A 15,871-nucleotide genomic window follows, 5' to 3' on the forward strand; every position below is an offset into this window, starting at 1 on the left:
CTCATAAGCTGCTACAATCTTCTTTCTATGGTCTCAGACAGCTACCTCAGTTTTATTACCATATTCACTCTGACTTCAGCAGATAGGAGCTTATCAAAGTATATCATTTATCACAAACAATAATAGCAATGGACTCTTTTGAAAGAAACATCTGACTTGGTGTGCATGTTCGCCAGCCCCTCCGGCGATGTCACCCAACTGTCTGCTTCACATGTCCAGGTTTTTGTACTTCCTGGCTTTGTGCGCTTGCTGCTTTTGTCAAAGCGTAAGAGGCCAAAGAAAAGCAGTGATGCATACTGTGTCATCTCCTCCTTCCTGCTTTATTCTGGCCCTGCTTGGCCCTTCTCTCTGTCCTTTCCTTTTCTCCTTGTGCCTTCACATCAACCGTTGCCCTCCCCCATGTACCTCTCATCCTTACTTCTGTTTCATTTGATGAGGTAGCTGTGATGGAGGAGGATCTATCAGAAGGCAGCTACGTGTTTAGAAATGTCTTGAGTTTAGTAGATTTAAGAGCAGAAATCTAGCGTGGATGATGTGACTTTGTTTCAGGTTTTTACTTGGGTCTGTCAAGGATTGGTTTTTTTAGATTAATTTAGGTTCAGGTTAAGTTTTGAGTGAACTGATCAAATTAGCATCACCTCAGGCTGTCAGATCGGATCATTCTGTAAAACTGTGTCAGTGTTATCAGCCTCCTTCCTTTCTGTTTGAGCTATGTGGGACGCCCGGATCAAACCAAGGAAGATAAAATCCAGCTCTTCTGCTCGGAGGAAACCTCTCCTCTCTGCCTCCTCGTCCTCTCCGGCTTCTCCCTCCGTCCCTGTCCCGCCTCCTTTCCATGTGTCCCCCCCGTTTCTGCCTTCTCCTGTTTGTCCTCCATCATGCCATCCCTCACTCCCTCCTTCTCCGTCCGTCCCTGTCCCGTCGCCTCCTCCCAGACGCCCCTCCGTCAATCCTGTCCCCACATCCTCATCCTGTCCTCCACACTCTCCTTCTTTTGTCATTATTTCTTCAGCCCATCCTTCCCACCGGTCCACCATCCACCACTCCCCATCTTTCCCGTTTCCCGTGCAACGGCCTACACCAGCCATCCAGCCCTCCCGTCATCCTGTTCCATCAGCCGCCCTCGCCTCCTCTCCCTCCCCACGACCGTCTGCTTCCTCTATCTTTCCTTCCTTTCATCCCACCATGTCTTACTGTTTGTCCTCTGCTGACCGTCGTGGCGTTTGTGTCTCTCAGGAGCTTCACAGGAGATATGAAGCAGCGCCAGAATCAACGAAGACCAAGGCCCTGCAGACTGTTATTGAAATGAAGGTAAACATCTTGATGTCATTTTACTTTCTGAATCTTGTTAATAGAACCTTATTAGAAAATCTTTTATAATTCATTTTATTGTGTAGCTTCAAATCAAAGCTTGCTCTGCTCTGATATTAGTCTGGTGGCTCTTGAATGATCAGAACCCAATAAAACAGCAGGTTTTGTGATATAAGTCGATTATTTGGATTAATCCTTACAAATATTTTAACTCCTCTAATTTAGCATTTATTCTAACTATTTATAACAACTAAATTTGTTCAGAAGGAAGAAGAGCAGCAGTAACATGGTTGCATTGCACGCGATGAAACTTTCCTGGAGCATGTTTTGATTCAGTTCTAGTTTTCTTCAGTTCACATCTGTCATCAGTTATATTTAATCTCTTTAGCCTGAAAGAAATGATGGTCGTGGCAGGGATTCCTGGCATTTTCTTATTTGCATCCTCTGGCTTCAGTCACAGTTGGCAGAGTGGTAACAAAGGATCAGGAAAATCTCATTGTTGGAGAAGGGCACCAAAAAAAATTACGCTTGAAATCTGAAGACAATTTGAACAATAGATTTGTATCCAAAATATTTTAAATACTCAATAAAAACTAGTCAGAGAAGCTGCATGAGGTCGACTGCATCATTGAAGAAGCTGCAGGAGTTTCTGCAGAGTTGAAGAGAGAGTGGCTTTTATTGAGGTGGATGAAATTATGAGCAGTCAGTTTGACCCAAACAGCTAAAAAGCGAAAGATGAAGATGGATTGTATGTTTCAGCAAGACAGTGAGTCCAAACTTACGTCCAAGAAAGAAATGAAAGTTTTTCAAAAGGCCTAGTCAAAACCGCACCTGAGAGAAAATCTCTGGTGGTATAGGTAAAACGAAAGGAACTAACAACAACAACAGACATAATCATGTTTCATCAAACTTTAAGAAACTTGTTTATGAATGAATTTGTCAGGATGCAAAGATCAGCTCCATGGAGCGCGGCATGAGGGAGCTGGAGGAGGAGGTGATGATGCTGAAGTCCAACGGCGCTCTGAGCAGCGAGGAGAGGGAGGAGGAGATCAAACAGATGGAGGTCTACAGATCCCACTCCAAGTTTATGAAGAACAAGGTGATTGTTACGGTCCGACCAGTAAGGCACAAGGACAAAGGCATATATAAAAAAATATTTTCTATTTATTTTTCCAAATATTCTTCACAAAAAGACTTCCAACATCAAATCTCAAAAATATAACAAAATGGGCCCAAAAGAAATCAACTAAGGCATTCCTAACTCAGGATAACAAACCAAAAACTGACCTCACTCAATGAACACAGGAGAATTTATACACAAAGGCTGACCTACACAAACGAGGAGGGGTGGGAGATGAGACAAAGACAAACAATGCATAAACATAAATAACTAATTCAAACCAACACATTTTGACTACAACACAACTGTAAAAACTAAACAACCTAACCAAAATATTTGAGCGGTTATGTTATTAGTAGAGAGGCAGATTCTTTAACATCGAGTCCCCTGCTTCCAGCAGCCTGATGGTTTGTTCCACTTCCTGGTTTGCCTTTCAACCAGTCCTCCCCCTCAGCCAGCCCTTCAAACTCAGCAAAACAAAGTAGTTAATAATTCAAATAAACATAAGGTGTTTACTAAATGTGTGCACCCGGAATAGTAAACAACCTAATGCAATAAACAGCACAAAAAGGGTGAAATTATAAATATATTGCGTGAAAACATTTAAATAAATACTAACACTGGGAAAAAGATGGAGGAACCTCCACAGTGATCAATGCACTGAGCATCACACACATTACCCACAACACTTAATCTTCACCTGGTATGAATCTTCTGGATCTTTACCTCTTCTCTTCCCTCCCTTAAGGCAAAAAAAATATATATATACAGTACAGACCAAAAGTTTAGACACACCTTCTAATTCAATGGGTTTTCTTTATTTTCATGACTATTTATAAGGCAATAAATCCCACTTATTAACCTGACAGGGCACACCTATGAAGTGAAAACCATTTCAGGTGACTACCTCTTGAAGCTCATCAAGAAAATGCAGAGTGTGTGCAAAGCAGTAATCACAGCAAAAGGTTGCTACTTTGAAGAAACTAGAATATAAGGGGTATTTTCAGTTGTTTTAAACTTTTTAGTTTAGTGCATATTTCCACATGTGTTATTCATAGTTTTGATGCCTTCAGTGTGAATCTACAATGTCAATAGTCATGAAAATAAAGGAAACTCATTGAATTAAAAGTTGTGTCCAAACTTTTGGTCTGTACTGTATATAGATAAAAATTATTTTTATATAATTATATCAATCATTTTCTCAACAGAATCACAATTACAGTTTTTATTATATCTGTTACATCCATGAGGGGATACAAGTTTGCTTTAACTTAACATAATGCATAAAATGTTATTGGTGAATTCTGATTATATTTAATAAAACCATGGTTTTTAATAAAGTGTTATTTGATTTACTGTGTTTTATACATTCAGACTGCATATTTCAGTTTCTCCAGTAGTCTCCCTTTACTAAAAAATGTGTTTAATTTCCACTGCGACGTGTTTTTTTCCGCTGCTGCTTATGACATTTACGCACTCACCAGCGGACATGCTGGGCATCATGATCAGGTCACCCGTCTCTTCCTCACATCCCCGTCTCCCTCTGCTGAGATGTCAGGAAGAAGAACAGGTTTAAGGAAAACTGGAGGCCATGATGCAGGCCGCATAATGAGAAGCCTCCCCCCATGTTGACCCCTTCCTCTCCTGTCAGGTTGAACAGCTAAAGGAAGAGCTAACTCAGAGCCAATCAGAGAAGGAGGAGCTAAGGCAACGAGCCAATGAGCTTCAGCAGGAGGTGACTGCAGTAAGAGAAGCACCTCTGTGTCTGCTTTCCTTTTTTCCTTCCTTTCTTCCTCTCTTATAGGCTGAAGCTTAAGTAGCGTCTATCAGTAGAATCCCAGCCTACTGGGCTTGTAGCGTTTCAGTTCTGTTTCTGCACGGTAAATAGTCTAGCTGCTAAATACAAACTCCTGCAGGTCGCTGCCTCTAACCTGCGCCTCTTTCTTCTTGCATGATCTAGTGGATCGGTTTGCCGATGAATCGATTAGGTTTTCTCGAACGAAAAGCTTCATGCTTAAAGGTCTGGGTCAATTCTCCTCAGATGCCTTAAGTGTGAATTGGCATGTCGGGTGAACTGCTGAAAGAAATGGAAATTATATTTTTTATTTTAAAATAGCTTCAAATATGAGGAATTATTATTAGATTACCTTAAAATGGATTATTGATCAGTTGCTTTGAATGTAGAACTGTGAAACCAGATTGGGCAACAGAGTCAAACCAGACCTTTTTGCATAAACTGCTAACATTTTTAGTCTCATTTGTGTTTCTAATTTTTGTTTGCTTTTCAGCAGAGAACTTGGAAAACAAGGACAATAAATGCACATTTTTTGTACCAGTAACATATTTCAGTTATATATCATCGCACTAAGTAGATCTTATTTCTTCCAGTAAGATTTTTACACTAGTTTTTAATAAAGCGAGTGTAAAATAATTCAAGTTATTACACATCTCACACAGAAAGAACTCTCTACTCTACTGGTTTACTTGCACTTATCATCAGTTTTAATGCCGGCTTGATTTTGGTCTTCTAATAATTCATTGAAGTTGTGTTTTTCCCTTGGTTGGCTGATAAAATAATAGAAAAAACTTGAATTATTGTGGATTTTCTATAATCAGCACAGGATCAAAATTAGATATACATTCAGACAAGTTTAATATCATCTATAAATTCTTTGTTTCTGGGTGTAGATATAAAAGAAAACTAACAATACTCAGAAAGGCTCCAACTAATCTTCAAAAATTCATTGAAGTTGGTTGTTGCATAACAAGCGCATTCAAATAACGAATGGTACAAATGCATCATTAAAAAGCTGAATCTGTCTAAAATGCTTGCAGTGAGTTTTAACGAGGAAGGCAGGCTTTCTTCTCCAGCACACATTTAGATATTTTGTTCTTCCTGCACGTTTCTCAGATGGAGCAGGCAAAACAGGAGCTGAGTCGCAAAGACAGCGAGCTGCTGGCTCTTAGGACCAAACTGGAGACTCTGAACAATCAGTTTTCTGACAGCAAACAACACGTGGACGTACTCAAGGAGTCACTCACTGCCAAGGAACAGAGAGCTGCCATACTGCAGACTGAGGTAAACCTGCTTTTCCCACTTATCGCCATTATTTGCTCCGAGTGTTTAGTTCCACTCACTTGTTCTGCTTTTGCACTCAGGTGGACGCCTTGCGTCTTCGCCTGGAAGAGAAGGAGTCTCTGCTCTCCAAAAAGAGCCAGCAGATGTCGGAGCTGACGGAGGAGAAAAGCACTCAGCAGGGAGAGATCACTGACCTCAAAGACATGCTGGATGTCAAGGAGCGCAAAGTGAACGTGTTGCAGAAAAAGGTGGGAACCTTCAGCTTATGCATCCCACTAATATTTAAACTCTGACGTTTTAAAGTACAGTTTCAGTCAGAAGTTTACGGAATTTGTTTTAACTGTTCTTTTTCCATGGTGAAATGATAACACAAAATACATCTTTCTTGCATTTTAAAGACTAGGCTTGAAATTACTATTGATTTTCTCAGAATTATACATTTCAACTAGTACTACTTAGAAGTCCCTCAGCAATTTGCAGCGAAATGACTCAATCTTTGCAGCGAGCCTTTTCCATAATTCTGGCTGGACCTTTGACCACTTTTCTTCTCAGAATCGAAAGATGTCATTTAAATTCCTTGGTTTCCTTTCTCATTGTTGACTTTGAAACATAACCCATACATTACAACCTTGACATCAGCAGAGTCAAGGTTGAGGTCATTTCAGAAGCTTAATGTTAGGCTGCTTTCTACAACTGTATAAATGTGTTTTAATGTTTTCTTGGGATTAGACATCTAAACAGTGGAGGAAATGGAGCAACTTTAATGCTGTTTTTCAAAGCAAAGAACTTGTGGGTTAAATTCACTAAATTTAAACAATTTTACTCACTGCGTGAGACAGCATCAGAAAGCCAGCCTTTGTGGACAACTTATAGGTTTTTTTCTAAATTAAAAAATGTTTGAAAGCTTTTATTTGTAAGGTTTTTTTCATACTATCAGAAACCTTGTTTCTGAAAATAAGTTACAGTGCATGATGTTGGCCACTAGATGGAGGTGTAGGACAGAACACAGTTTGGGAGTTTTGCCCGTTCAGAAAGGAGTCGTGTGAGAGGATCTCTGTGGGAATCTTGATAGTCACTCACAATGATATAAACAAATATATAAAATATAAAAACATATATTATTTAGGACAGTGGGTGAGACAAGTTTCGGACAACCAGATCCTGTTCACATTTTTGTGTTTCCTTTATAAGCTTCACCATTTTCCACCAATTCTCCATTTTTTTTCCCGTCTATCCCTCCCGCTGTCCCTTGCAGAAGAATATGTCGAAAAGCAGAAATTGTGTGCAGCTAATCAATAGGGAAAATCAAGCAGGCAGACATAAAGCAGGGACAGGGAGGGGGAGGAGAGAGACATGGTGTGTTTAAAATCCGATGCATACTAATGACTTCCTCTTGTTTAATAAATGATGACCTCTGCTGTCTTCAAATAGAATACAGTTTGGAGCCGGAGAAAGAGAGAGAAACGCTGCTGTTTTCTGCTCCTTGATTTCCACATTTCCTCCCTCTACTCAGTTTTCATATCTCCCACCCATTTCTATGTTTTAACTTGCCGTTCTCGTGAGTACATTACCACGAACCTGCAGCTGATTAGCAGTGAAGATATCCGTGTGATCTCCCATCTCCTCAGGACTGAAATAGAACGAGCAGAAAGCGCAGACGGCGTTTCTATATGTATATAAGTGCGGCGCTCATGTGCTGTCGAGATCAAAGAGTCACATGGCCTCTCACTGTCAACAGCGAGGGCTCCTCTGTGTGTGAGGAGGAGGAAGATGTGTCAGTCAAGCTCTCAGTTTAACTGTTGATTAATGAGATGCTGGAAATATTTTATTGTATGAACACACACACACACACACACAATTGCTCTGTTCTCTGGTACTGGAAATGTGCATCTCTCACCTGCAGAGAAGTCAAAGGTTGCGCAATAGGCCGACTATTTTCTGCTCCTTTTTGGAGTCAGTTGTTTATGATAGAAGAGATGACAATTAGAAATGAAAACAGCCTTTTTACTCATCTGCCATCTAGATTTAGATGTAATATAACATCACATAAACTAATTAATAATGTTTTTTCCCCCCTTAATGCTGCACCTTTTGCTCATTATCAGTGTTTGTGTTGGTCCCAATAAAATACATTGAAGTTTTTGCTTCTAACAGGACAAAATATTGACATTTCAAAGGGTATGAATCTTTTGGCCATATATTTTATTTTTCAGCTAGACTGTGTCTGGTAGTTTGGTGTTTTAGGGCAAAATCAATCTTCCACCAAATCAAAATTACAATATACAGGAAAATTGGTTGAGAAGGGAGGGAGTGAAGGGGAAGAGAGTGTATTTGGATTGAGGGTTAAAAGAAGTGAAGCTGAGAAATGTTGTATGAAACACTAACTCTCTGCCTTTTTCGTTCACCTGAAGCTTTCGACAAGAATCAGTTCTGTTTCATGTCAGATAGTTCTTACAGATTTTTGGGTTGGTCGAGAAAATCAATTGCTTTTACGATGAATTTGAGAGGATAAGAGAAAAGAAACAAAAAGAAGTGAAAGTTGCAATAAGAATAAGCTTTAAGGTAATATTACTTTATTTTTTTTGGAGCCTACGGTTCAGTGCATTGCTTTATCATCTCTTTAGGTAGAAACAGAAATCAGTTGTAGTCACAGCCTCTTTTTTGTGGATGGGGATGGTTGGGGGCAGCAAGGCTCTCCTGTAGCAGCAAATTTGAATCGAAAGAGAATTTGATTGACTTTATATCAAAAGTCTGACTGGTAACTTTAAATATATATTCAAATCTGTTGTTTTTTCATTCAATTTAAATGCAGAAAGCATTCAAGTTAGATATTTAGTACATTCCTAATTGATAGTATACAAATTAGCAATAAGATAGGATAATATGGCAAATTTTCCATAGCTAGAACAGACAATGACTCATAGTCGAGGTCGTAAAATACACCTAAAGTGAGCAGAGCAAATATTACAGTCTGGTGTAATAAGTAAACTTAGCATAAGGTTTAGTTAGTTATTCAATTCAGTTCAAGTGTTAAAACTATGCAAATTACCTTATTAGCATATTCCTAGTAGCTAGTGTACAAGTTCCCTAAAATAAGATATGCTAGCTTGGCTAATTTCTTTTTTGTGTTACAGAAAAATAACCAAATCTTATAAATAAAAACACAAACCACAGTTAGTTATAGCACAGCTTAATGAGTTTGTGAAATTTAGCCACATTAGCTGATGATGTCTTTCTTGTTAATGCTACTTTAGCTCCTGTTATTTATCTTGGAAACTCTCTGAACTTTAACATATGCCATCGGAATATCAAATTTATTCTGTTTTGAAGTAATTTACGTAAATGAACAAAAAAATAACATGTTGTTTGTCTGATGAATGCAGGCATAAAACTTCATTTTTCTATTAGACATGTCAGCTTGTGTAATTTGCTGGTAACATTCTTCACCTTAGAAACCCTTGGAGCCCATACACCTGCCAGAAAATATAATTTTCAGCATTACAGTAATGAAATATGCATCAAAACTAGAGCAGCTGATGATTTTTTTCCCTCCCCTCCACAGATAGAGAACCTCCAGGATCAGCTGCGGGATAAGGAGAAGCAGCTGAGCGGTCTGAAAGACAGAGTCAAGTCTTTGCAGACGGATACGTCAAACACAGACACCGCACTGGGAACGCTGGAGGAAGCTCTGGCTGAGAAGGTACACACACACACACACACGCGCCCACCCCCACTCACACAGATGCACGTACATGAACACCCACCGCTGGTCAGCCTCGGGTCAGCGCCCGAGCAAGGTTACATTAATAAAAGCTTTATGAGCAAAACCACCGACCACCCACATGTTGACCCGGTGACTCGGAAGAAATGGAAATAAACCAACAATTACACTAGCTGTCATTTTATTAAATTATTCACAGGATATTTTTGTAAAACACAAGGAGCCGACAGGCATCGAGCCACATGGCTCAGATTTACTCATTGATCACTGTTTATGTGTGAACATTCAGGTTCAAAACGATACCGAAGCACTGGATTTATGACTCTGCAGGCAGTTTTTTCAGGGGATTTGACTTCAGCTCTCAGAGACCAAAATCTGTTATGTTTTAGCTTTCATTTTTATGCTCTTACAGATTATTATGTTATAAACTCAATCTTTTTGAGGCCTTCACACACAGGAAGCAGGTTTTGAATTGACCAGTGACTAATACTCACGGTGTCGGCGAGGTGTGTGATTGTTGGCAGGATGAAGGAGCTTACACACTCCCACTTCTTCCCTTTTCTTTTCATTCCTTCCCTGCTTTCTGAAATGTGGTGTTTTTCAGTTCAAGCCTTTCAACATTTCTTCCTTTACCTTCGTTTATGTGCTCACTCTGGGTTCTTGCACCTTTTCTTTCTTTAGGTGTGTGAACTTTTGTGCTTTTCTTTAAACTGGCCACTGTGTTGTTCTGCAGCTATAGAGGTCAGCTTTTCTGTTTTAGTGCTTGTGAATTTTACATCTTGTGCCAAAGCACATTACGTGTGTAAAATCACCATTGGCTGTTAGATCCTGTCAAAACTGCCATGTACATAAAGTTTAATGTGACACTTATTAGTACAGAAACTTGATATTGAGTGACTGTGAATGCGTCTTGGACAGTATGAGGTGTTTTATTCTCTTTTTCTCGTTTTTCATGGCTCCTTCACATTGTCTACTTTCCTCCTCCTGTATTTTGTAACTTAGCTCTGTTTCTGCTTTCCTTCCTTTTCTTCATTCAGGAGCGGATTATCGAGCGGCTGAAGGAGCAACGAGAAAAGGAGGAGAGAGAAAAGGGAGACGAGATGGAGACCAGTAAGAAGGAGCTGAAAGAGTTGAGAGAAAAAGTCTCTCAGCTCCAAGCTGAGCTGGCTGATCGTGAGGTACAGTCACCACAAACATGTTGATTATGGTCAGAAAACATCTGAAAATATGCTATTAGTTTTCCCGTGAACCTATTTGATATGCCACAGGACAAAGAAGTAAAATCCCATTTAAATGTAGGTAATTCACAGGCCACAGCTACTGGAAACAATAATCTGAGCAGATTTTTTTCCGATAGTGACTTTGGAATACAAGAGAATACAAGAGCCAGAGGAATACAAGAAGAGCGACAAAGCATTTCCTGGCTCCTTTTTCTTTGCTTTCACCCTACAGCTGCTGGGCAGCAGCACAGCAGGAAAGTTATGGCTAGCTGAAACCACAATTAATTAGAATGATTAGATTTCCAGGAGTCTTAGTTTTATAAGTGAATAATAAGGCTCAACATACCAGAAGTAAGAAGTTAATATGGAAATGCATGAGGGAATTTATGGATGAGATGGACATTAATGCACTCCAAAGACAGATGTGTAGATTTGAAACCATATAAAAAATATACCTTCCAGTTGTAGGTTGTGAGGAAGTAACAGAAAATTTGCAAGTCTTTACCATTTTCTGAAATGATTTGAATGTAACCTGTGCAAACGCTGATAAAAGATTCCACCTGAAAATCAAACACTGGTTAGAAAACTGTGCTAATTGTGGCATCAGGGAAGTCATGTAAAGCTTGGGGCAGAATTAATGGCAATAATTAATTTTCTTTCACCTTTCTTACATTTTAGAAATGTGTTAAATGCACTCATTTTCTCTTGTTGGCTGAAAATTAAAATGAGTCGACAAAATCACAGCTGTCAGATTTTTCCTTTGAAGACTCACTGAGAGAGAGCCGCTGCTGTGGAAAGTCCTTTCTAAGCTAATTTTAGTGATCGCGGGGATCATAAAACCTGTCGGTTTGTGTCGTAAAGTACACAGAAAATCTCCCAAGAGAACAAGCATTCCTTTCTTCGCTGCCAAACGCCAATGTGAGGTTTGTCCTACAACACCAGTGTATACACAGACCTAAATATACTCTGAGTAAGCAGGAAGGTTTCTCTGACCAAAGCCCAGTCAAACATGATGATCTGAAGTCTGAAGTTGGTAAGGTCAGTCATGGGTGAAATTACACGTCTGAGCATCTCTCCTTCTGGTCCTGCTGGTTTCTGTTTCACTGCCTCCACCAAAAGAGGGGAGAAAAAAAAAACACGAGAAAGGAACAGGAGAGGGAGATTTTTACAGATGGAGGGATTGAGCCTAAAAGTGAGAAAAGAGACAGGTCATGGGAAATATTACAACCAGCAGGGGACAGAGTTAATCATACAACTGTGGAAAAAGGATAAATCCACTTTGAACCACTTGACTTCAGGCTAAAGGGGCAAGACAGACCATGGCCATAACACAGAAACAGACAACTATTGCACGGTCACACGATTTCGAAAAACTAATCAGCCTTGCATGCATAACTGAGGACCGTGAGAGGAAACTGGAGCACCTGGAGAAAATCCATCCAGCAGCAAACAAAGCATGCAAATTTCACACAGAAAGGCCTCAGTTAATGTTCCACAGAGGAACCTTCTTGTTGAGAGACGCTGCCAGGAAATATTCAGGTTGTGATATTTTTATAAGCTGAAATACTTCTGGGCTTAAATCATTTTTATCAGTTTCACTACTGGCTCCTAAATGTGAATGCATACACAATAGATGAGGTGGTAAAAGAAGACGTTGTCATTCCCCTTGAACTTTATTTCACTTTTTGTTGTGTTGCAAACACCCGTGTTTGTTTAATCGAGACTTTTAGTGACGCAGCCGCATCATAAATATCTAGGAACACATTTGATAGAGCACTGGTAAAGATGTAGAGAAGTTTAAAGCAGAGTTTGAGTCTAAAATAATGTCCCAAGCTTTATTCATGTGAATAATCGATGTTTAGTTTGTCATCTGAAGAGTGGAAGGAGTTTGTCAGCGTCATGCTGGAGGCATCCTTTACTTCTGCAGAGACAAGGAAACAGGGCAAGCTAAGCTCAAACTAAACTCAGGAAACCATTTTGATTCCTTAAAAGACGGAAACTGTGGACTTTTGTAAATTACTTTTGTAATTTACCAAATGTTGACTCTGCCTGGGTGAATACTAATGTGCACCAGTTTCATTAAATACTTGAGAAAACCACATATTTTCCCCCTCACTGCCCAATTATGAACTTTTCTGAACTTATGTGCTTCTACTGACACAAATAAAATACATTAAAGCTTGAACATTTCCACAAAATGTGGAAATGTTCAAGGGGAGTCAATTCTTGATCAGCAAGCTTAAGATGACTTACTTTGATGTTGAGAATAGAAATGTTCTTGCTATTGGAACAATTTCAAGGATTTGTTTAATGTGTAAAAACAGTTTCATCCTAATAAATGTAAAAGTAGAAGACAGTTTCTTTAGGATTTCAAATTTCCTGTTGATAAAGTGTTCGTCCTGGTTACTATTGCAGACGTCGGTGTTGGATCTGAAGGAGAAAGCCTCCTCGCTTGCATCCTCGACTCTAAAGAAGGAAAACAGGCTGAAAAGTCTAGAAATCAACCTGGAGCAGAAAAAGGAAGAGTGCATCAAACTGGAGAACCAGCTCAAAAAGGTTCGTGGATGCTGTCCTAATAATGAAAGAGGATAAAGTTGCAGTTTTCTTTCCTAACTTATTTTCCCTTATTTCAGAGAAAGAGATGAAAACTTGTTTGTAGGCGTGTGTTTGTGTGTGTGTGTGTGCGCGCGCGCCTGCATATCAAATATCTTTTCCCTCACAGCAGTCTGTAAAATGTGTGTGTGTGACAGCCTGCTGACAGGCTTACAGTCATTTTCACAGACTCTAGAAGACAGCACCACCATCACACCCTGAATGTGTGGGGGTGTGTGTGTGTGTGTGAACATGTGAAAAATGTGAGAAACAGAGAAAAGAGGAATATGTATGAACGTGTCAGTCCATATGTGGTGTTTCCCCTCATCAGCCTTTATTTCTTAGTCTCTTTCTTTTCCACACAATGGTCGGAGAAAAGATGCGTGACTTTCCGCCGTATTTCTTTCTGCCAACAAGATCTTCGTATATCGTCAGCCACCCAAACATTTCCTCTCCACGTAAGGAGCTGTTAAAATTGCCATCCACTTCCAAAACTAATAGGGGGTTTATGTATTGTGGGACCAAGGCGTGCACACACACATAACGTCAATCTGTCCCAAGAGCAACATTTACTTCTGGGAAAACACACAGCTGTTCTAACCTCTAAGCTGGTTATAACCTGTTTTATTTTTCTTTGTTTTATCTATTTTTTTTCCCCCTGCAACCAATTTTCTGTTCCATCATTTCGGCCGAGCCAAAAGAAAGACAAAAACCACTTCAACTGGCTATAATTTGCCCGTTGAATTGGGCAGCATTACCATGTCCATGACAATTAAAATAAAAAACACATACCGGGTTTCAGCTTGAACTTAGCCCAGCTAAAAGACATAAATACAGCACCCTCCAAAGTCGCTGGCTGTGGAGGAAGTGGAGTCCTACTAAAGACGATAAAAAAAATAAATAAATTCCTGTAACACAATCTCACTCTGAAAAATGTAGAAAACTTGAACATTTAGCAAGAGTTTGTTTTTTAATAAATCATTCGTAATTATTGCCCCTCAAACAATTCAAAAATAATTAATGGAAGCTTAAAACTGCAGCTGTAACTTTTATAAAAAAAGAAGAGCAGACTTGTTCAGTTCAAAACGAGTTTTGTACATTTGTAGATTATGCTTAAAAGCCAGAATACGGTTTATGGGGGGAAAAAAGGTCCTTATTTGCTGTATTATCTTTCCACTGTTAAAAAAGAGCAGTCCAAATGTATCCTTAAACAGCCAAAAAATATAATATAAAATAGGACATTAATGGTGAGTGTTTCTAAACTTCACCACCTCCCTCTGTACTCTGATGAGAACATAGGAGTAGCAAGGCCGCTCATTTGTTATGATTATTTTTTTATTTGTGGCTCCATTAGCCCCCTGAGAATGTATATATTTCACCTCCCGGCACATTGGGCCAAGCACATTCATTCTGCGCCGAATGTTTTGATCCGCTCATTTTGAAAGCCAATCCTCGGTTTATTTTTGATAGCAATTTCTGTTCCAGGCTCAAAGCGCAGCAGCGGAGTCGCAGGCCAACGCTGAACTCACTGAACGCATCTCGTCCCTGGAGCAGGAAGTGACCCGGTGTAGAGAGGAGGCCGGGAAGGCCCAGTCTGAGGTGGAGCGACTTCTGGAGATCCTCAGGGAGATGGAGAATGAAAAGTACGACAAGGAGAAAAAGATCCATGAACTGGAGAGGTAAGAGAGAGGAATTAGATTAGCTACAAAAACCAAATAATCTATAAGTGGAATCTATTTCACACTTCCAAAATAGAAGTGTAAAGAAAAAAACTTAATTTTAAGAAAAACCGTCTTAGTTTTCCATTCACTCATCTGCTCAGTTTCAGCCAACATAATGCTAGAGTTCAGGTAAAACACCCCGGTATGAATAACTCATTATTTATCACTCGCCACCTTCTTTTTCCCTTTTCCCTTTTCTCCTTTCCTTTTCATGCCATCTTTCAACTCTTCCCATGTGTGTGTTTGCACTTGTTAACAATCGTGCGACTTTGAATGTGTGCGAGTGCAATTACATTTGCTTGTTCGTGCCTGTGTGTGTGTGTGTGTGTGCTCATCTCACCTCAGAAATCCGTCAACCTCTCATCTGTGGCGTCCGCAGCAGTCGCAAAAGCAGGCCCCTCCCCCCGCTGCCTCTCAGCAGCCAGTGGGGGGCCTGGTGTGGGACTACCTGGGCACGTGAGTGGCTGGTGGCCCGTGTCAGTTAGCTCGAGACCACTGCACGCTAAGACTCACTTTGCCTGTCAAGGAATCGGATATGAAGGCACGAAAATATCAACCCCTCATGTGGAAAAGTGACATAAGTAACGCAAGTTATGATCTTGCAAAACGCCCCATGTTTATCTTTAGAGCATTTTGTCGCTTTATAGCCACACTCGTCAATGTATTTTACTGGGATTTTGTGTGACTGACCCAAACGAATATCGCAAAAGTTGTTTTTTGTGTGTCTGTGTGGGGGGGGGTCCTCTACCAGCTTTCCAAGTCTAGTGATGGATACATTTTCACCCATTCTTCTTTGGAGGGTGGATTATATATATAATCACATATTATCCCAATAAAGTGTGTTAGAGTTTGTGGTTTAATGCTACAAAATGTGAAAAAGTTCAGGCCTGTGAATATTTTTGCAGCCAATTGTGGATGATTTATCTGCAAAATCATTGTGTGGCTTCATCTCAAACTTTTATCGTTGAAATCAACTAAGGTTGAACTGGCTGTAATTTATTATAAGGTGCATAAATTTTCAAAAGCACAGTTTAAGGGGATATATACGTCTTTTCCACATGGGCAGGGCTCAGTACGCTCACTAATAACCAACAAAGAGTTGTAGCA

At 39.8% G+C, this 15,871-nt stretch overlaps 1 protein-coding gene across 11 annotated transcripts in view; it reads left to right on the forward strand.

Annotated features, from left to right (window-relative positions):
• LOC116736610 (ELKS/Rab6-interacting/CAST family member 1-like) overlaps positions 1-15,871 on the forward strand; it is a 124,942-nt gene that overhangs the window by 29,754 nt on the left and 79,317 nt on the right. For 3 of the 11 annotated variants that reach the window (XR_004342627.1, XM_032589180.1, XM_032589182.1), the window contains exons 7-14: positions 1,237-1,311; positions 2,255-2,410; positions 5,343-5,510; positions 5,591-5,758; positions 9,073-9,210; positions 10,269-10,409; positions 12,867-13,007; positions 14,529-14,722. Coding sequence is in view for 9 of the 11 variants with exons in the window: in XM_032589180.1 (XP_032445071.1) it covers positions 1,237-1,311; positions 2,255-2,410; positions 5,343-5,510; positions 5,591-5,758; positions 9,073-9,210; positions 10,269-10,409; positions 12,867-13,007; positions 14,529-14,722 (1,181 nt within the window). In the remaining 2 variants the exon portion in view is untranslated. Of the gene's footprint in view, positions 1-1,236; positions 1,312-2,254; positions 2,411-4,082; positions 4,176-5,342; positions 5,511-5,590; positions 5,759-9,072; positions 9,211-10,268; positions 10,410-12,866; positions 13,008-14,528; positions 14,723-15,109; positions 15,221-15,871 lie in introns of all 11 variants that reach the window. The other 8 variants (XR_004342626.1, XM_032589173.1, XM_032589176.1 and 5 more) reach the window with 5 other exon arrangements.

This window comes from Xiphophorus hellerii, chromosome 17 (genome assembly GCF_003331165.1).
Source record: "Xiphophorus hellerii strain 12219 chromosome 17, Xiphophorus_hellerii-4.1, whole genome shotgun sequence".
NCBI classification, from domain to species: Eukaryota; Metazoa; Chordata; class Actinopteri; order Cyprinodontiformes; family Poeciliidae; genus Xiphophorus; species Xiphophorus hellerii.